General features: G+C 36.4%; 1 protein-coding gene across 2 annotated transcripts in view; it reads left to right on the forward strand.

Moving 5' to 3' along the window:
* ANK3 (ankyrin 3) overlaps window positions 1-23,893 on the forward strand; it is a 223,452-nt gene that overhangs the window by 27,535 nt on the left and 172,024 nt on the right. Inside the window, exon 1 of one of the 2 annotated variants that reach the window (XM_053450106.1) lies at window positions 12,889-13,486. The exons of the other annotated variant lie outside the window; for it this stretch is intronic. Coding sequence (XP_053306081.1) covers window positions 13,424-13,486 — 63 coding nt within the window. The 5' untranslated portion in view covers window positions 12,889-13,423. Of the gene's footprint in view, window positions 1-12,888; window positions 13,487-23,893 lie in introns of those variants that run through there. 2 annotated transcript variants of the gene reach the window in all.

Below are 23,893 nucleotides of genomic sequence, written 5' to 3' on the forward strand. Positions count from 1 at the left end.
TAACCGTCCCACATTATTTACAAGGTCAGCAAAGCCTGAACTTTTCCCCTTGCATAACTTAGATGATTTGAAGTGTGAGTTATAGGATACCTTCTGAGCACACCACAAGGAAAGAGGTTTAATCACTGCTTTCCCTGTACAGTTAAATGTATCTTTCCTTTTTCAGCCCTGTAGTAGGATATAACACTATCGCGGATTGGGAATTGTTATTATGTTTTAAGGAACTTAATCCTTAAACGATGGGATTTTCCAGATATTTGGGCTCTGGGCCATGTGGGTGAACACCCCCCTCCTCTATCTCGATGAAACAGCTGGTAGTGAAATATTGCCATAGCTTCCAAGTGCAAATTAAAAGTGCAAAAGAAGGCAAACTCAATGGGCATGTTCAATGATTTTAGCTAATTCTATGGATTAATATCAATCAATTTACAATATTGAAATCATGTAGCGTAAACATTTTTTCCAACCAAAAACCTCTGGGTGTGTCACATGACTATGGGCTAGAATAAATAACCTGGCTTGATAATTTGAACTTCTTTATATGTATACAGTGTATAACAAGTCTCCAGATGTTTACAGTTTTCAAAAAACACAAGGTAAATTAGTGAAACTCGTTAAGTCTCCTGACCAGATGTTTTATACAGGGCCAACTCAGCTATTCTTGCAGGAAAAATATGCTAGGGTTGGCTTTTCTCAATTCATAGGGATGTCGGTAAGTTGAAACTGTAACTTGCAACCAAATTACCTGACAAATATATATTATCTTTTATTGGGATTGTTTTATTAAATAGCCACCATTACAGCTAAAATACATTATTTTTATTATTATTTATTGATTAATTTATACAGTATCTTCGTATTCTGTGGGTGTGGATAAAAAGTGAATTACTTGTATAAATAACTAGTGTAGGGTAGGAAGGTAGGCTGAAGGCTGAGTAGGTGATTAAATTAGTGGCTATAGTTGATAATGTGCACAATTTATATTTAGTGTTCAATGAGAAACATTGTTCGAGGATGTTGGCAATATGGCCATTTTAAATACGCAGCGTTAAGGCCGGAGCGGCAGAATGTGAATTTTCGAGTCCGGTTGCAGTGGTTTCTTAAGAATGTTCCAGCTTAGTAAAATGATATGTCTTGGAAAGGTATGTCCCATGGATTAAACAGAATTAAAAATTAACACCATGATTTCCAAATTAACATGACCCAAAGACAAACCTGTGATCCAAAAGAAATGCATGATATTACTAAACACAGCATATTATATATATATATTCTATAAAGGAGAAGTTAATATGTATTACTTTCTGCAAATGTATGTAAAAATACTGCAACTGAACTTATGTTGCAAATTGCAAATAGGTATTTATTGCCCCCCCTCAAATGTACCCTTTGCAAAACATGTTTCATATATAATCCCCAGCAGTCCTGGCCATCTGGCACAGCGGGCTAAATGGCCAACAGTCTTTAATAATAACAAAAATATAATGCTGGCGTTATCAGATTAATATAAACAGTACAATATCTCTACTGATTGGATCAAACTGTTGTTATCAGGACAAACAGAGACAAATTGAGAAAATAAGACCCTTTATTTAACTTTTCCAAATATAAAGTGATATACATATATATATATATATATACATATATATATATATATAGCTAAACACATTTGTAGTGGCTCTATAATAGTGTAAGACACAGAGGGTAACATGCTGTCCCTTATATGAACCCTATTGTTAAGCTGTATGGAATAAGACTTCAGAAAATGTTTTTGGTATTTTAGTTTCCCTCTCAAGATTTGCCAGATCAGTTTCACTTGATTGGTCTCAAACCTTGGCTTCCAACCAATTCTGCCAACTAATATCCCTGAGAGATCTTGTGACAGGGAAGAAACGGGAAATCATGCCACTGCTGAGAAGTAAACTTTCACAGTTATTCCCATTTTATTTAAATGCACAGTGCCACTTTGTGAGTCAGTCGACAGTTAGGCGGTATAAAAAAATATGGAATTGTTTGCATTAACCTAAATATCCGAGTGTAGAAGAGAGAGACATACCACTCAGAACCTTATGCTGGGAAATGTTCTGCTTTCCGATTCAGTTTTAAAATAAGACGGGTCTTTGACACTAGACCAGGGCAGGGATTACATCCCAATATCCACTATACACAAATATGTCTACATATATCCCTATATTTAAAAAAAAATCAATCATATGAAAAACAAGAAGATCTTCTATCTGCTGAATCTGTAGATTGCACTGTACACCACGGATAACAAGCAAGCATAGCAGAAATACCATATGGAATATGTCATAGGAAAATACGAGACGTGAGAAATATTCTTCCGCAGCTCAAAAGCCTGTAGAGCAAATTGTTGAATCATGTGCATTTAGATGCCAAGATAACTGGGCCTCTCTCCAGCCTTCCATTATGTGATCACTGCGTACAGCACCTATTGTGGGTGGCAAACCGGTAAACGCTCATCTGTGGAGGTACACAGACTTAGATCATATGGGAAACAAGGAAAACACTCTGCATATTGTTAATAGCTAAAATGTGAATGTTTATTTAATACATTGATGTTTCTTTATAAACGTTATTCAACTTTGCTAGTAAAACCTTGTACCCACATATCGTTAAACTGACTGGATGCTTAGAAAATGAGGATAAGGATATCTATTATTTAGCCATCTTGTGTCTTCACACTGCTGATACAAACATTACTTAAGTAGTGTCTGCTTTCTGCAACAGCTGCAAACAGCTTATGGAGGCCACGAGTCAAGGTTATTGGCATTCTAAACTTTCTTACATATACACATATGTATGAATATCTATATATCCAGCTTCCTCTTATTGGTCACGTACGAGAAGGTTAATTGATTGCTGTTTTGTGACTGGTCTTTACATGCCTTAAATTAGTGCAGGAGTTATTATACCTGACATTTCCTTGGCAGTCAGAAGTGATTAAAACTTATAGTTGGCACGTCAAAGCAAAGACACTGTTCTTGTTTTCTACAATTTACCCACTAACTGACTAAGAAGGCTATGTTGGATGATGTATGATGTATGCTGGATGATTGTGAATTAAGGTGGGCCACATCGTTTTAGTGTGTTGGCTGGGTATGGCCCTCTAATCAGCGTTTGCTCCATCTTGATTAGTCATCCATCCATCCATAAGTAGAGAAGTCTCAGTTCCTTGGTGAAATACCTCTTGGTTTATTTTGGGATCTCATTGGAACCTGTTTGTAAGCGATATCATTGCTCTTTTTAAACTGTGGTAGGAGATCTATAAGGTCTGCACCAAAGTATCTGAACAGTTCAGCCTCAAATAAATTTCCCATTTAGAAACCCTGGGACATCTAACCTTCTGAGACATTATGAGACATTATGGCATAAATTCTGCCATGACCCTAAATAGTTCACACTGTATACTAAAAGCAGAAGAATCTCTGATGAGACCTTTGTTTGCCTTCCCATACCCTTGTAGACCCAATATGTGTCTACTTTCACTGCTGGTTTTTATTAGCACAGGATCTGTTATTATTAGGTAAGAGCCAAGCAGTGTGAATAGTTTCTTTCCAATATTGCCGTTATCACAAAACCATAATTTCCTTTAGGACTGTATCTATATTAGATAATCCATTCAATATCCTGAATGAAACACTTACCTAACATTTCACTCACTATTAAAGATGGCCTCCATTTATATCCGGTTTCTACCTTTCCTTCTATCTAGCAGACTCTCTACTTCACATAATCCAGTGGTTAGTTGTATAAAAGTTAGTTTGTACGCAGATTCCCTAAACCTACTGAAAACCCAGTAAAATACCAATTTTTCTTCTGTCATCTTCATAGCTACTGTATCTGGCTATTATACTGTACATTAAGGGTACATCACAATAAACAGAATTAACCAAGTTATAGTTTTTGTAAGGACTGTTATATAAACTATTTTGTCGCCATCATTTGGGAAACACCATACTATTAAACATAAAAGGGTAAATATCAAAATAATTTTAGGGTCAGCTCATTTATGAAGTTCCCTGGTATAACTACCCGTCAATATAACCAAAAAAATAAGTAAAGACTCATTTAAATCAACTACATAGTTGAGGTTCATTCTACAATATAATTTAACCCCTTAATGACAAAGCCCGTACATGTACGGGCTCAAAATGCTTTGTTTTCAATGGGTTTAGGGACCGCCCATTGTCCTTAAGGGGTTAAAGGTTGCGGGCCCAAAATGTGCAATCAAAAATGATTTTGATGACAATCAGGTCACAAGAAAAAGTTCAGGAAACTACCTACACAAAGAAAATGTTTTTGCATTTTAACATTTTGAGAAAGAACGAGACAGATTGTACTGACTATATCATCATTAAGGGTTTGATCTGAAGTACCTTACGACACAAACATAAAAAGAGTCTTTAGATGAAAGGAAGAATAACTTTTCAAATTAGCTGCTCCAGAACACGGAACGCCAGTCAGCTTGTTTGCATACGGTATAAAACCTCAGCAAACTTAAAAGCTATTCCGAGATTGGTTCTGCCATTCATATTATATTATACTTGTGTAATTGGCACAAGACCTCATTTGATCAACTCAATTCTCTAAAATAATGTAATGATGTCTCAGTACTTAAAACTGATATAGCAGTAGATCTCCACTTCCAACTGTGGTATTGTATGTTAATCTATGTACAATTACTGAGCACTTTACCACTTTGCACTTATATTGTGAATTATTGATAGCTGTTAATATAAAACCAGGGGGCACTGTTACTAACACAATTATTTTGTCCAAAGAGAGGCAGCCTCCTATAAAGACTAGAGAGGCACACGTTATTATTAAAGTAAATTCTATGGCATTTATATACATTATTTATATACATTATGTGAAGTTCATTATTATTATTATTATTATTTTTTCTTAAATGATAATCTCAGGGTTATTTCAAAATCCAAGTTTATTTCAATTTTATTTTTTTAAATAAATGCTAATCTCTGTTTTTTTTTCCCCAGAATATAAATTTATATTTATTTATTTTAAAAATAGAATGACTATAATCTCAAGGATATTTTATAATCTAAGATCCCACTACTATGTTTTCTATTTTGGATGGTGATCTGCTTGGTTTTGCCGAAAATAAAGCTTTCTGCTTATAATTCTAAATATTATAATTCTAAAAAATATTTTTCATGTAGACCAGGAGCAGTGCATAACAATTGCATGCAAGGGACCTCCTCCTGAAACTTTGTATTGTTGTTCAACACAAATGATAGGAAGTGCGTATATGGGATGAAATCATTTGGCAGGAAACATGATGAGCGGTTGTAGTTTTCGTAGGGATAGTATTTTTATATTTAGAAACTTGGACGTCAATATAAAGGCAGTGCAGACATGTTTGATACGGTGCCATCTTAATGTCGAGCACTCTTAACTCCAAAGTGGGAGGTTTACTTTATTTTGGATGGCCTGAAGCTGCACTGGCTTAAGGAAACCTCCAGTTCCATGGCTTATCCATATCTTCTATTGGTTTGTGTTAACTTAACTGTATAGATACAACTAAAACATATGCTTATGGCTGCTTTTCAGCAAGGTTATTCGTGATTGACAACCCTCTTCTTTTAGGGAGCATCCAGCAAGAGATATATTTGAAATGCGTATTATTCCATCTGACCCATGGGTGCTTTCAAGCTTCCATCAGACTTTACTGCTAGGGGTGGCATCCTAGATTAAGTAGTGAACCATTTAAATGTCCAAAATATTGAACATTATAAATTACTGTACAATCAAGTAACCATAGATGTCACTGGTTTTAATGTGCATTATTAACCTTGTAAATATGTCTTTACTCATAGATTAACCTATACAACAAGTGGCACAATAGCTTTATGAAGACTAAGTATTTGCGCTTCTGGAATACGCTGTTTGAAGTTAATGACATATCAGGAAACAAAGTATTAACTGTATTAAATGTATTAACTGCTAGTTTGTTACTTACGATTAGAAGTCATCAAGCCATATATTAATGTGCATATTTAATCTGCTTGTTATTTTCTCTTTTTTACTATAATATATATAATATAACATTAAAACATGTTTATATATCACATTATCCCTCCAAATACATATTTACATTTACAATAAACACATCCAATGCATTGAAGAATGGGAAGTACAATTACTACTTGCATCATATTGGGTATTTTTTGGTTCCTTTGCATTCCTGTAAACTAGAATATAAGTTTTATTTCACAAAAAATCCAGAATTTTGAGGTCTGGCCAGCTGCTGCATCAGGAAAGGAAGTCTTTAGCCATATTTGATTATTTGCGAGGTTGCAGTCTAGAGAGTGGGACTCAGGAAGTAGCCTTCTAAACAAATTCTCACTTTTATCTTTAAATAATAATAAACTTTGTTCCTGAGCATGCTGAGGTTTTATTTAATTTTGTTTTATCCTTCTCATTACCCCCTTTTAAATTAGTCATTGTGGTTTCTATCAAACCCCTATATAACTATATTTTGCATTGTTCCATATATCTAATACCTATTTATAACAGATAAATCTGTAGACTTGTGCACGTAGAGCAAACATTTTTTTTTGTTTTTTTTTTCTTTATTTTCTGGAAAAATAATATATGGCTTGGAATAAATTCGAGGGGTCCTTTTTTCATTCGGAATGACATTGGAGGAGCATTCCCAATGGTGGAGCTCCTTGACACGTTCTTGTTTCCCCAGACTAAGGACGGTCAAAGAAGTGCAGCAGCAGTAATAGTAGTAGGACACTGGGCCTCGGCAGGCAGACACTGGCAGATGATAGATGCAACCCCGTGGAGCAGAACTGAATTTCCCCAATATTATAGAATTTATTTATTTTTTTAAAAAAAGACTGTTACACTGTGTGCAAACCTAGTAAAATGCCTGGTTTTGCACCAGTATTTATCAATGAAGAATGTATTCAATCAATGTTGTAACGTCAACAGGGGAGGACTGTCACCTTCTGGCCTGTGGGCCAGGTATCACTTATTGTCCCCTGGTCCCTTGCACTGCACACACTCACTAAAACACATACAAACACACTAACACATGCTTACACACTCACTCTCACACACTTACATTAACATACTCTTACTCACACCCTTACCATGTGTGTATTTGTGTGTAAAGGTTGCATTTCAGTTCCAGTGCCTATCATGGAATTTAGACACTTTCTACAGCAAGTTTAGCCGATCTGAATTGAATAGGCTTTCTTTTGTCTTCCTAGAGATTTTAGATTGAAGATAGTGTTCACGATGAGAAATTAGTTATGTACACTAAACACATTCACTAAATCAAGTAGTTGAATAGCTTACTGGATTTTAGGTGGCTCATTTACTTGAGCTCACTACTTTCATTAAATAATAGGTTTCAATGTATTTATTAAAATTTGGCCTATTAATAAGAGTTATTATGTAGGTAATTCAGATGTTTTCAAAACATATTGAAAATGTCTTATATAACTAGAACCATTTCACACAAAACATCATTGTATCTTGTCTAAGAGTTGTATTTTAGGTTGTTAACAGATACACTTTACTATAAAACACTGATAGAAATATACACTTGAAACTTCAGTACCATATTTAGCATTTTCGTTTGGACCTTAACATATATCCACTCAGAAGTCAGGTTAAAAGCTTTGTCATGGTAATGTAGAAACAAACAATAAATACACTATGAGAATAAGCTGAACTGCTAATAGCTGGCACAAGCTGTTCTATTAACTTAAACATGTCAAAAAGAATTCTGCTGTTTTCCAAGATAAATTCCAGACACTGAAAAAAGTTTTTGATTTCTGTGATGTCATGTGATTGCCTCATAAAGTCAGTGTAAGTAATGCTATATTATTCCTGTAATTACTAATTTCTTCTTAACATGCAACAATTCTCCATAAAAGTAAGTACTGAAGATACTGTATTTTTGTGTGTTCTGTTAAATTCTAAACACGTCTTCTTAACATAACAACTTCATAACTTTGTGCACCTGTTATTGCTTATACCCATAGTTATCACCTCTAATAAATATCTATATTGTTTATACTTGACTCTTACAAATCATTTTCCACATAATGGCTTCAGTGCCAGCCATACATTCTAGCTTTTAGTAAGTTTTACAACTGAAATGATGCCGGAGTGATGAATTTTCTACCATGCAAAGTAAAGATATGTTTTCTGAACCCTAATAGGGGGCTATGACAGTAAAATTGCAAATTTCCAAAGATCTGCAAGGATGTCATTATTGTCACAGGTTGTCCATCTGTTTGTTTAGGAACATCAAATAGACACTTACAAATTTGAAACTATATTTATGTAAAAAAACATTATTTGTATTATTGTCTTCCCCAGATCTATAGGATCAGTGAATAGTGCAATACAAATATAAATTGGGATGAAATTTCCATACAAGAATCAGGAGCAGAAGACCCAGTAGGGCTAAATTCATTGATGAGAATAAAGCACAGACCAAGCAATGAATGTGTTAACAGCAGATTCACAGTGCAAAGAGTGACACTGCATATTATGCTAGACTCAAAGCAAATGGCATTTGTGGTGACAAAGGATCTTAATAACAAAGGCGTGCCATCCATATCTATTGAATTTATGGTCATAAAATGGCTGTCATTAATGATTTGCATGATTTTGGTCTAGTGTTAATTGCTGGGAATGTGATAGACTAGCGTGAAACCCATCATATGGTATTAGAAAAATAACATAATATGCTTCCGTTTCTGTTAGCGTCTGTGTTTGTCTCACACGGTGCACGTTGTGTCATTCCTTCTTCATATCGGAAGCCCTGGTTTTCATAGCTATGGGTGCCCTCGTCTTTCTCTCTATATGAGTCATCCCCATCATCCCTCTTCTAATCTTGGCGTCAGTATTCCAGCTGTGTCTCTATGTGTCTGTTCATAAAGGCCAATCTTTCAGCTATTTATATCTCTGTTTATTTTCCCAGTCTTCACACTAGCTATGCTTATGCCTAAAGGTTGTCTGCCTCTACATTAGGGTTTATTCACTAAAGAGCAACTGCATTTAGGATAGTCCAATTCCACTTAGCTTCAGCTTTAAGAATTGGGTTGATGGCCCTTTATAAAACATATTGAAATCAGTGAGTTCTTGAGTACACATCACTGAACTATACTATATATATGTCTTGACGATCCTTCAGTATGTATGTCTTACTCTCTTGACTATGTCTATAAGGGGTACATTCCATATGTTTAAAGTTGTTAAGAGTTATTAAGTAGATGACTTAATATTATTTGCATGTACCAAAACTTGTACATAAGTTTAAATATCCACCAATTCTTTAATGCAATTTGGCTTAATACAAGTTGGCCCGAGCTAAAAATTCCATGCAACTTATATTAAAGTTTTATGTATATGTTAGAAACAATGCTAGGTGTCAAGCAATGCTGTACAGTAGGAATTCTTTCAAAAATGACATGTTAATAGTTTATTTGTATCATTTATCAAAATAAAAAGTGAGTGAACAGGGGAAAAATCTAAATCAGATCGATATTGGGCAAAACCAAAGTTTGGCTTCAAAATAGCTCAATTCTTCTAGGTATAGTTGCACACAAACTCAACAGGTAGATTGTTCCAAACATCTTGGAGAACTAACCACAGTTCTATGGATTTAGGCAGCCTCGGATGCTTCTGTTTCTTCACATCATCTCAGACAGACTTAAAGATGTTAAGAACAGGGCTCTGTGGGGACCATACCATCACTTCCACGACTCCTCATTCTTCTTTACACTGAAAGTAGTTCTTAATTACTTTGGATGTATGTTTGGGGTCATTGTCGTGCTGCAGAAACAAATTCAGGCCAATTAGATGCCTATCTGATGGTAAGTACTTTCCTGTACATTTTAGAATTGAGGAAACCATTACTTCTAACCAAATCCCCAAATCCAGAATTGCAGCCCCAAACTAGCAAGGAACCTCCACCATGCTTCACTGTTGCATTCAGCAAACAAACTGCCTTGTGCTACAGCCACATATGTCAGTTCAGAGCACCTGCTGCTATTTTTCTGTATTCCAGTTCCCGTGTTTTTGTTAGTAGTTGAGTCGCTTGGCTTTGTATCACCATACAAGGGATGTGGAGTCTTCCATAAAGACAGCGTCTGACTAGACTTCTCCAGAGAATAGATTAGTGTACCAAGGTCCCAATTTTTTCCTGCCAATAGTGAGTGGATAGCATTGCTGGACGTCTTCTGATTCTGAAGGAATGATGTGTCTTTTATCTGCTGCACTCCTTGGCCAACTAAGTGCGTCTTTGGTCTTCAACGTTGCCTGTTTCTTTCTGCTTCTTCAAAGGGGCTTGGACAGAACATCTGCTGTTGCAGTATAACTACCTGTATATTGTTGCTGTATAGCTTTTGACATTAGGCTGTATTTAGCAGCCTCACATTGTTTTTTCTTCTCTTCACTCACTTTGAATTTTGTGGAACACATTCTTACTTTACAGCATTTTTTCACACCTGCCAAAAACACAGTAGTACACTGATAAATAATTCATTCACTATTTTATGCGCTCTCACACCCTCTCACACTCTCTTTCAACGTCTTCCTATCTTCTCCGCTGACTGCTTTTAATGTCGCAGCTCTCCTCCTGCCTCTTCTTGTTCTTCTGTCTTCTTTGTACATTTCTCTCTGTGTCTTCTTTCTTCATCTGCTACTCATGAACCTGGCCCCATGGTACACTTCTGGGCACACCCTCTCCCCCAATTGGAAGAACAGCGGAGGGGATGTCTTTGTGGCTCCGCCCTTTTGCGGAAGTGCACCGAGAGGCCATAATAATGCAGATAGATTTGTGGGAAAAGAGAGGTGCAGAAACGCATCTCTTCCTCCACAAATCTATTTACAAGGAAAATGCCTTGGGTGGTTAATTGCTGCCCCTGACAAAGTGCTCCTGGGTCCCATGAACCCACCAGGATCCATGTAAGGGCCGGGTCTGAGTGAGAGTTAAGTCAAGCAGGGGCTACAGAGTGTTCATTTTCTTTTAATTCTATCCCATGTGATTTGAGATTGGGGCTACCCAGCGTGACAGCTGCTACCTACCATCCTTTGTGTTTAGAAATTGAAGGGATACAAATAAAAAAACCTTTTTAATATATTTTAAGAATTCTCTACCTAAACTCACTGTCTCTTATTGTCCATATAGGGTGGATTAAGTTATTTCTGATTACCTTATGGCTTATCTTGCACTCTGAAACATTGATCTAGCAATCCTTGCCTTAAGTCCATGGAAAGGAGCTAATTTACACAATAGTAAATAAAATGACATAGCATATATAACAAAAAAACTGTTGTACAAACAAAATGAAAAATGATGGGTTGTTAGCTAACCTTTTCCTATTAAATGTGAACATTGGCAGTTGTAGTTACCTAACTGTGACACTAGGGGTCAGTTATTTAAGTTACGTTGCTGTTGAGTTTGCACTGAGAACAGTGGAAGAAAACCACTAGATCATGTAAACCATTCCCTTATTCTGCCATTCAGTAATGTTTTGACCACCAAATAAACAGATATTCTATCAAATCTACAATAAAGTCCTACTTTATATTTTGTTGTGAGTTATATACCCGTTGAACAATGAAATATTATATGTCAACTTGTTGAAAAGCGTTATGGGTATATTCACTATGCCATGAGTTTAAGATGTATTGTTTTTAGTGAAATAAACATATCTGGCAAATGGTTAGGTGTCTTCTAGTGTCTTATTTTGGACCAAGGCAAAGCAGCTCCTTGTTTTTTTCCCTAAATTATCCAGCAACTCTTCAATGTCTTTGTAGACGGTTCAAATTTAAGATGATAGTGGCTAATTTTATTGTTTATTTCAAAACATATCCAGCAGCTGCTTTGGATCATTCTAAATGGTCTAATTTTGGAGGAAAATAACTGATTTTTTAAGACTATATCGACCAACTACTCCTAGGATGTTCCAGTCTGGAAAAAATATTCAATTTTCTTGGGTTATCCTTCTGATGTCCAGTTTCTGAAAAACGTATAAATATATTGGTCATATCCTTATGCTTATGAACAAGTATCTAATGGACGTGTGCAAATTGGCCAAAACCCATCCGGACATATTTTTCTTTTAGTTTTTGGTCCATTTGTTTTAGGACAACACATTTCATTTCCTGCACTTTCATTCATGTTTCATTGCACTCTCATTCATTCTCTCACACTCTTTCTGAATGTTTCTCTACCTTCTCCGTCAACTGCGTCCGTGTCTCATTGACACACAGCTCCGCTTCTTCTCTTGCATCTTCTTGTTCTTCTGTCTTTGTCCTCATTGGGTCTTCTTTCTTTGTCCACTTCACCGTGGACATGGCCACCGTGGACTTGGGCAAAAAGTTGCAGCCTCCAGGCACACCCTCTCCCCCGATTGGCAGAATTGGGGAGAGGCTGTCCCCATAGCGCTGCCATTTCTCGGAAGTGCACAGAGAGGCCAGAATAATCCAGATAGATTCACGGAAAAAGAGAGGTGCAGAACCGCTTCTCTTTGTCAGCGAATGTCATTATCCTGGCCACAAAAGGGAGGAGCTTCCGGTCACACCATTCCCAAATCTAGTATCTAATACTAATACAGTTGTATACAAAGTTATGTCCAAGTCTTGCTAGCTCACCTCTACTTGGAGACACACACTCACTAGTCAGTTTTGTCTATAATCATTTAACTAGGCAATCATCATATATGTATCTGAAAATTCCTTATAATTCAGTAATGGAGTGATCATCATGTGGTTTTGTTTTTGTTTAAAATATTTCAAATCATTGTTTCATATCTCCTGTCATCAGTCTGGGAGTGGTTTCCAGGGCTAGGTAATGTGATCTGAGCAGGTCTCCTTTCTGACATGCCCTGATGCATCCAACACATGTGTTAGTGTTAAGACGCTCGCTGCAATCAGAGCATTTTACATTCAGTTTCCCAGTCTACAAGAGCAAGCAAATCATGCACTCAGAAATCTTCAGAGACCTGTCAGCAATCTGCTGCTAATTTCTGTATCCAAGCTGGTGAATGCCTTTCAAGGCTTAAAAACCTGTGAAAGAGCAAAGCATTTTTATTTACCTTAAGGAATACGGTTTAGCTTAAGACAGACAGGGTTAACGTTCATTTATTTGAAGGAATAATAGTCTTTTGTGTCGGGGAAACACCCAGTTCTTTCTCCTTAAGGAAAGCAGAGTGTGCGAGCATGGGCAATTTCTGACGGTGCCACTGGATTTAAAGCTGGGTCTGACCGTCAGTTTCAATTCTTCACTTGGCTGTGAAACGTCGGGAGACAGACTTTGGTTTCTGATATTGTGCATTCCCATTTTCGCTTTGGATGTTGGATTATATAGGATCAGTTAGACCTTTCTGCACATAACACCAATAAAATGAGTGAGGAACCCAAGGAGAAAACTGTAAAGTCTGGACATAAGAAAAAGAAAGGAAAAAAGGTAACGTCTGGAGTGTAATCATTGTCTTCCAGTATTCTCTGTGCACCTCCAGATGAAGGCGTTTATGTCTGTGTTCTAACCGATTGTAGAAGTTGCTATGGAGCAGGATGCTGGTTGTGTATGCTATACGCTGGGTGTGTTCCATCGTATATAACAATTGCATATCACCGCTATCCTTAAGATCAAATTTACTTTCTAGCTTTGCATCCACATTGCATAGCACCTCTCACTAGGTTGTTTTAAATTGTACTCACTACAATATATATATATATATATATATATATATATATATATATATATATATATATATATATATATATATATGAAAATAAATTGTTAGTTTTGGGCAAACATGATGGTTTGTCATGTTTACCATGTGTATGCAAATTGCATTTTGTAGACGTTGCTCTTGACGGCATTATTTTTTTTATTTGTTGTTTTGTTACTTTAACCCTTTATTGCCATTGTAAAAATTGCTAAGGCAGAGCTCAACAATATGTGCATTACTGCCAGCTCATTCACATATTGTGCAACATTTGCCTTTTCCACCTGCTGAAACAGTTAATGGCATTACCGGCGACAGTGGAAAACGGGGCATTTTTGTTTTGATTTTTTTTGACAGTAAACATCCTATTTTAATGGTCTTAAGAAAACAACTTGTAAGATATGAGTTCAGTGCTCCAATAAACAGGTGCTCTCTTTTTGATACTCCTGAATATATAAGTACATATGTAAATATACCCCACCCTTTTTTCTCTATCTGTCAAACAGAATTAAAAGTCTAGATTCTTTTCATAAAAAATATATGTATAATAAAAAGTGCAACAGGGAATACACTGAATAACAGAAAAAAAATATGTGACACTTCATGGACAAGCTGGATTGTGATCAGAGAATCATTCCATTAATCTGCCTCGTCGCTTCCTATTTTACGATCATAATTGTGATACAGAACAAATCTGGGATAATAATGGGGGGCGCCGTAGACATAATAGGTTACCCTTTAAAGTAGAAATAACATCGTTAATGGCAAAGCTTAATAGATTTTAGATTAGAATAGATAAATATGCTGTTTTGTCTGTTTTAAATGTCTTCAAATGATAGGCTATACAAAATGGGTATATTAAATTGAACAGTCTTGAGTGTTTGCCATATCGGGTGTTATTGTTAGATAACCCCACCCTATAACACGCCTCTTTGTATGACATCACCTTTACACTTGAGATTTTTCATCTTATTTTTCACTTATGACATCTTTGTCAAATGATAAATCTCACTTTTATTTCTTTTATAACCGATGTCTGAATAGCTACTGTGTATAGATTTGATGCAACAAAATACTTCAGCTTTTGTTTCTCAAAAAGCTCTACAGGCTTGAATAAGCTCTGGAAGTTGGATTCTGTAAGTGTATCTAAATGTATGTAGTCTTACAGAACATAAAAAAATGTACAAGATAAAATGTAAAAAGTTATGATACATTATATATACAAAAGTTATGATATGTTCTAAGAAGGATAGACCCCTGAGTGTTGGCAAGAGAGTTTGTGGAATAGTTGTGTTTTTAAAGTCCCTCTCTCTTTATCATTTACTATGAAGGATGAACATTATCCAGCCATTCGCTATGGCTGAGCTGGGCCTACATAATTTAATGATTTAAATTATTTAACTATACATCATACAGGGCCAGCCAAGCTCCTCTTACAGCAGAAGCTCACTTGAGATGGGCCTTCATAAGGTATAGGAGCTGAAGCACAACTCTCCTGTCAACTCTCCCTTTAGTGAATAGATCTTGTGTTTTTATCAGGATGTACTGAAGTTATAGAAACATACCTGTTAATTTTAACGTCTTTGAAGATAAAGAAAGCCAGATGTAAAGGTTTATTATATCACCACACCTTAGTGGTAATGACTAGAGAAAAGAACCAACTGTTACATACAGTTTGCCCTTTTTTAATCACTTTTTACTTTATGCACATCCCACATCAAACTGTGTTTGCATGTACTAGTTTCACCCGCTTTTTTTCAGGGCAGAATTTTCTCACGTTGCTCCTCATTCATTTACACTCAAATAATCCCCTCTAGTTCATACACTATTTGGATCAATAAAAGGTCTCACCTCTTTGATTTTATCTAATCCCTTGGCATCTTACAAGTTTTTTCTACTGTGTGCATATTTGGGTTTCCGGGTGTACTTGGTATGTTTTATTAGTGAGACTATATATACTATTTTAGTGGCCCTTCTTTGAATGCACCCTAAATAATTTATTTATGGCTGCGGTCTCCAGAATGACATTCCTCCCACCCTTCATGCAACATTCAGATGCTCTGTAAATGGTAATTCAGTGAATTGCTCTGACCATTATGAAAAGTGTCAGACATACCCCTTGACATTTTACATCTTAAGCGTGCTTTATAGGCTTTCACACTGTCCCCATCTGGTACAGAACCCCATCATTGCCCCAATGGGCCCTTCTGTCACCTGGTTATGTGATGCACTACTTGTTATGTCCTGTTTACCCATTGTACAGCACTGCAGCATATGAGTACTATATAAATCAATACATGATAATAAAAATAATTATTAATAAAAACAATTCTGTGTTTCCATGAAAAAAAACAATGGTTGATAAGTTATTCCTAAACCTCTTAGGTTCTAAAATCTGAAGCTAAATGCAGAGGCACTAGACAGTTAAGCCCTTGGAGGATTTGTATCCTTGACCAACCAAATTACTGTTGAGTTTACTGTTGAGTTTAGTTTCTCAAGGACTCAAGTCTAGCCACATCGGACCCATGTCTAATATAGCGAATGCCCCATTTTATATTTTTGATATTCGTTGGTTGAACTGGGTTATTTTTTCTTCTTTTCTTTTAACCACCGATTTACCAAGAGTTAGCACAGATATCGGCAGTGATTTTAAAAGAAGTTTTATATATATATATATATATATATATATATATATATATATATGCACGAACATATATATATATAGGATTAGTAATGGTGCCTTTTCTTAGTTTGGCCTGGATCAGGAATAAAGAGTTGGTATAAAGGTTCCCTACCCCCTTAAGCAAATAATATGATTTTAGATATATGATTTTAGATATTAAAAGGTACAAAAACAATGGAAACCGTTCGAAACAGTTCTTAGACAAGCTGCACTTCTTTCAATTTGCTTTCTAAAAATGTAAGCCTCTAGTGTGTACTTTTACTTTATCTAGGCTATCAGGCTAGGAGGTTTAATGTACCCAAAAACCGACACAGGAGTATAATAGAGTGTGGGAATCACAAGGCATTTTCCTACAAACTTTACTACAGATTCCTCTTTCATCTCACAATTTATAATTATTAAAAATATATTTGATTTATTGGTGATTAAAGATAACGGAGAGAGATGCTGAAAATAGAACCCCCTTCCCGTCATTATTCTTGTATAACAATAAAATATAAAGAATAATCAAAAATAGGTATATGGGAGAGGAAACGGTTAGAAGGAGATGTTTAGCTGTATGTCTGCTGGGGACATGGCATCCAGTTTGCCTTTTAATTCAAAATATTAAAAACAACAAAAAACATGCCCTGTGTTATATTTTTATGTCACACTATAATATTTTTTTTTACCGCTTAGGTAATTGTGCTGTTCTGTTGCTACTAGTGTGTAATGCAACTGATGTGACCATATTAATAATTAAACATTATTCAAGGCATAAGACAGCCCATAAGAGACTGTGTATCAGGAATCAATTGGGATGAGGGTGAAGTGGATACTCTCCAGAGAACCATGTTTGTCCCATTAATAATATAACATTCTGACAGACATATAGATTAGTGTCTGGTATGGCACAAAATGCCAGAGTTTTTAAGTTATTAAAACTTTCTAACTTTCTAACCCAATCAGCTTTTGTTGAAATCACTAAACAGGTAATGTATGTGCACCTTTGCAAGGAATATAGTCATGTTGAACTTTTCAACAACTTTTGTTAACTCATGGTCTAGTCCCCAAAAGAGTACTTTTAGTCTTTAATGCATGTTTTCTAATACATGAGTCCAATTTTGCATTTGTAACACGCATATGGGACCAAGCTCCGTTTAGGTATTCGAGTTGGAAAATTATGCTTCTGGAGGCCGCTACTGAAACCACAAATAATTAGTATGCAATATGCTCGTTAATACTCCAGTCAAAGTCACTTAGGCAGCAGCCAATCACATGTATGCTAGCAAAACATCGGTGATCACATACGTGTGATTGCTGCTATTCCAATTTATTTCAATAGGAGTTCTACTAAGCATGTGCATGAATGATCCCTGCTTTCAGTAAAGGCAGCTGGGGAATTAAATGAGACAGAAAAACTCGAATAGTTAAAGAATGACCGTAGCTATTTGTATGCAGCAAAATCCACTGGATTCCATGCAAAATTAACTCCTATATGCAGAAAATATTCTTTAAAGTTTCTGATCGTAATTATTTTTCCACATTAATTTATTGCTCCCTTTTTCTTAACTGGCGACAGACAGCTAGGGTAAGCACAGTTTATTTCCACCATTCAGGGACACTATGAAGAGGAAGAGATTACACACATATTATATATATATATATATATATAAAGTCCAAAAATAATTACCGGCACTCCAGGGACTTTGCAAATGACCACACAAACAACTTCGGTTTTTAAGTCAACGTTTCAGTCTTGTTTATTACAGACTTTCATCAGGACATGTTCATGTCCTGATGAAAGTCTGTAATAAACAAGACTGAAACGTTGACTTAAAAACCGAAGTTGTTTGTGTGGTCATTTGCAAAGTCCCTGGAGTGCCGGTAATTATTTTTGGACTTTATATTATTTACTGCTGCAGTTATTTGGCACCGGGCAGAAATTTGGCATTTGGAGTGCAATTGTTAATTTTGGATTTTATATATATATATATATATACAGTATCTCACAAAAGTGAGCACACCCCTCATATTTTTGTAAATATTTTATTATATCTTTTCATGTGACAACACTGAAGACATTACACTCTGCTACAATGTAAAGTAGTGAGTGGACTGCCTGTATAACTTTGCTGTCCCCTTAAAAATAACTCAACACACAGCCATTAATGTCTAAACCTTGGCAACAAAAGTGAGTACACCCCTAAAATGAAATGTCCAAATTGGACTGCCTTTACCCTCTTGGGCATGGAGTTCACCAGAGCTTCACAGGTTGCCACTGGAGTCCTCTTCCACTCCTCCATGACCACATCACGGAGCTGGTGGATGTTAGAGACCTTGCATTCCCCCACCTTCCGTTTTAGGATGCCTCACAGATGCCCAATAGGGTTTAGATCTAGAGACATGCTTGGCCAGTCCATCACCTTTACCCTCACCTTCTTTAGCAAGGCAGTGGTCATCTTGGAGGTGTATTTGGGGTCGTTATCATGTTGAAATACTGCCCTGCGGCCCAGTCTCCGAAGGGAGGGGATCATGATCTGCTTCAGTATGTTACAGTACATGTTGGCATTCATGGTTCCCTCAATGAACTGTAGCTCCCCAGTGCTGGCAGCACTCATGCAGGCCCAGACCATGAAACTCCCACCACCATGCTTGACTGTAGGCAAGACACACTTGTCTTTGTACTCCTCACCTGGTTGCCGCCACACGCTTGACACCATCTGAACCAAATAAGTTTATCTTGGGTCTCATCGGACCACAGGACATGGTTCCAGTAATCCATGTCCTTCGTCTGCTTGTCTTCAGCAAGCTGTTTGCGTCTTTCTTGTGCATCATCTTAAGAAGAGGCTTCCTTCTGGGACAACAGCCATGCAGACCAATTTGATGCAGTGTGCGGCGTATGGTCTGAGCACTGACAGGCTGACCCCCCACCCCTTCAACTTCTGCAACAATGCCGGCAGAACTCATATGTCAGAATAGGCCACAATACCTCACTATTTATGTTTTTGTTACCCTGATACCCTAGTGCCTTTATTGGGAATGGCACATGTAACAACTGTTCCCTGCACCTATTTAATAGCCACATTTTTTTTCTAGTCATATTCTATAATGTAATCCACAGTAACCTTAATTTTTCCTCATACATATCCTGACTAAAAGCTCTAAGCTCTTTGTAAACAGAAAGTGACGTGCTGCTTGTTAGCCAGCTGCATTGGTTTGTGCAGACGTCTGAAGAAATTATTATTGCCTTTTCCTCCTACCCACAAAGTGCTACCAAGGCCAAGCTTAGATAAAATAATTGGTCTTAACCCAGTGACTTAAAGCTTTGTTGGTTTTGTATGTGGCTTTAGAATTCCAACCATTCTTCATTTGCTGGTTTATTATATTCTATAGTTTGTCTAACATAGTTATGCACTTGCCTATTATCCAGGATAGTACTTTACTAGCAAGTGAGGGGTTCGGGTGCAGCCAGGGGTGTATGTAGGCTGGACTGATCACCCAATAAGGCAATCGCCCTCCATTTTTGCAGCAGAGAGACTGTTGCCCCCTGGGCCAGCTGCCCTGATATAAGGCCTAATTGAGGTGTGGAGTACGCAGTTTAAGGCCCATCAGCTTTATTCCCATTGACCGGCTGAGGGTGGCGCTACTAAATATGCATCTTCTGCTTAACACCCTGATTGATCTATGAAGACCTTAGCAAAGCAATGAGGGGATGCTGGTGGTAAACATATTTGTCATAATGTTAAAATACTTTACATTGTATATTACATTTTTACTTTGTATAATTTAGAGATCCACCTCACTGAGGGCAAATCATGCAGTCTATTGGATATTGGGATGTAAAGACTGAGTAACGTGCGTATAAAGCCTATACTTTAAGATGACCGATACCACAATGGCAAAGATTAAACCCTACCGAAAAGCTAGAGGTTACATACTTGCATTACATCAGTTGGAAATGACTGTGAATTAAGATTACTTAATTCTTGGTTCCATTCAGCTGTGAGTTAAAATGTTAAATTGCTAGACCTCCCCCTTATGTTAATTCTTAATGTAAGCTGATCATTAATTCAAGTCTGTGGTACAAGCTGGATTTGTCTCTATTCTTATTTGAATTAGAGATTTAAATGTATGTGTGTAATCCACTTCTTATAATGGTCTGGATAAGTCACAAAAGTTTGTATTAAGGGTTCTTAGTATTATAGCTAAACTCTTTCCGGGAATCTTAATTTTTTAGAAAAAAAATCCTGGTTTTTGTTACATATACTATTTCTAATATATATATATATATATATATATATATATATATATATATATATATATATATATTAGTGGGGGTGAGAAGGGGGCACCAGAAGAGTGGTCCGCACAGGGCACCAGAACACTTAAGGCCAGCCCTGACTACACCTATATGAGCTTGTAAGACATTCCATTTCAAAACCATGGGCATTAATATGGCATTACCCCCCCCCCACCACCACACACACATACACACACATATACATGTCTATAACAGCCTCCACTCCTAGGAAGACTTTCCATAGATTTTGGAGCGTGTCTGTGAGAATTTGTGCCCACGAAGCCAAAAGAGCATTTGTGAGCTCAGACACTGATGTTGGATGGCCTGACTTCAATTAAAAGTGTTCAGTGGGGTTAAGGTCAGGTCCCATGCAGGAATTTCGAGTTCTGCCACATTAAACTTGCCAAATTGTGTCTTTATAGGCCTTGATTTGTGCACAGGGGCACAGTCATGCTGGAACAGAAAAAAGACTAAATTAGGGCCTCAAAGTTGGAAACATACAATTGTCTGCCATGTATTTGCGTGCTGTAGCAATAACATTACCCTTCACTGGAGCTTAGCTTAAACCCTAAGAAACATGGAAACCCATTTCATGACGTTCTAAATGCACAGTGCTCGTGCTGATGTTGCTTCCAGATGCAGTTTTGAACTCTGTAGTGAACGATTCTACAGAGGATTTATTTTACATGCTACACACGTCATCACTCAGCAGCCCACTCATGAAACACCTATAAAATGAATTAAAATTGCTTTGTACATCGATAGCTACGCTGGTGCCTTGCATTAAACTGCTCTATTAATATATTTTCATCAAGAGTGAATTTTAGCATTTTCCATATGTAAATGTAACAAAATAACCAAACAGTGGCAAACTCTGTTTATTACCATATTGGATGGCACCATTTCGGGAAAGAAAGTCAGGGAGGAGCCCAGCTAACATTTAGATTTGGATAGTGTCCCAGATAATGTATTGTTTAAATCACAAGAGGGGTATTTACTGAAAAACACAAGTGTTCAGGTGTTCTGAAAATTAGTTATTTAGTATAAAATGCTGATTTTTTACATATAAAATAACCAAATTCACCTTTGTTAAACTATAGCTTTTAGATTATAGAGATGACGCATTAGTTGGGTATGAGGCAAGATCTCGCTATTCAGTTCTCAAACGTAGTTTCCATTTGTGTGTAGGTTTTATTATGTGTTTATATGTGGAACGCAGAGGTGGATTCCATACTTGTGACATCTTAGAACCACCCCTTCAAAACAGGCGTTAAACTATAAAACTGTGGTTTACACTCTTCCCATCTGCCGACTGACAGCCTATCATGCAAATACAGTTTTGTAAGCCTACAGGCAACCCTGCTTAGCCTATACAAAATGTAAACATGTTCTGGATTTTCTCAAATTATCTCCTCAGACTTATTTTCTGTTTGGCTGTTGAGTTTGCCTCACTGGAACATCAAAATAATATTTACAAGTGTTTGTTAGAAGAGCATTTTTTGACAATGTTCACAATGTAATGCTTTAAAATACTTAAGAAAATCTGTATTTTTGGTCAGATTCTGGTAGGATAAGTTAAACATTCAGAATCCTTATGGAGTCTGTGTTTGGTAAGAAACTCCAAAGTACCGCTAAAGACACCGTGGCCCGTGTTTCTCCCGGTTTACTATGTACACATGATTTTGAAATGTCTGTTAAACCTTCAGTGCTTCTTCCTTCTTTACCTTTCATAATGCTGACGTCCGTGCTAAGTAACACGTTCTGACTTGCTGTAAGCACTATGTATTGGCAGTATTATGGGCAGTATATTCCCTGTAAGACAAATGCGTTCAATATATCTAATAATTATGAATGTGTAGCGGCTTCTTGGATTGTTTCTTGGTTCACGTTGAGTCATGACATACATGGAAACAAAGACCCTCAACACATTTGTAACAAAATGAAAATGGTTTTAGTTGCAATGTAACTATAACGATGGATTTGCTATATTAATGAAACCGTGGATGTAAATATATGCCTCTAACTGGCTTGATTTATCTACTGTTGGTTTGGTTTTAAAGTGTACATCTTTCATGCCCTCTAGTGTTTGATATTTAAACCACTGGGTTCTTTCATGTGAATCAAGATACTTTAAACATGTGCTAGAACAACAGAGCAATGATCTGCGCAACCTTCTGGCATTTAAATTGTTAATGTCATCATGTGCCCTCATGCTAAATTACTTATCATTTAATATGTCAAGATTAGCAGATGCTAAAAATGTTTGAAAAAGAAGAAGTACATCGAAGTGATGTGAAGTAGTCATACACTTTAGTCTCAGCTGTCTATTTACTTACCTTATTGGCCTTAAAAATAAACCACCTCTGTATATAGGGTAGATATATATAGGCTGTAGATTTAAGGTGGAACTGTCATGGTCACAGACTTAAGATTTAACTTGAAAGGAGAAGAATTATTTAATGTGGAGGAGAAATCATTCAAAAAACTAGGAACGGGATTTTTCGGTGGCTAAATGTGGATATAATACAAATGTGTTACTTTTTAATTTGTAAACACTGTTACATTGAATAATTAGTGCACTGAACTATCAAATGTACGCATTGGGAAATATATTTAGGCACATTTGAAGATACAATTTAGATTTACTGTAAAATAATTTAGAAATGCTCTGATTATAATTCCACATTATTTTTTAATAAATAAACAGCCTTGCATATTATAAATATAATATTTTCATAACTCCAACACTGGCAACAATTCTCTTGGCTAAGTTGTACAAAACTTGTCCCAGATATGTACATATATCAGGCACACACAGTTTTTTACTTAAGATTCATTATAAAACAATATGGAGAATGAGAACATTATATGTTTTGTTTGAGTGATGTTTTTTAAATCAATGTAAACTTCATTTATTAAGGTAAATGAATAAGATGAAGGTCTGCTACATCTGATAACCATGGAGCATATGAACCAAAATGAATAGTATATATTTATATAAGTAAATTGTTTATCTATCTATCTATCTATCACCGAAAAACACTGATTACAGTGCACCTACATTGAATGATGTAAAACATCCGACTCATAGGAGCATACAATCTACGCTCCTGGTATTTATAACTGGCATCCTGGGGGAAAAAAACATGCATTCTCCCCATCTTCAAGACCACTGGC

Source organism: Spea bombifrons, chromosome 11, assembly GCF_027358695.1.
Source record: "Spea bombifrons isolate aSpeBom1 chromosome 11, aSpeBom1.2.pri, whole genome shotgun sequence".
Classification (NCBI taxonomy): domain Eukaryota; kingdom Metazoa; phylum Chordata; class Amphibia; order Anura; family Pelobatidae; genus Spea; species Spea bombifrons.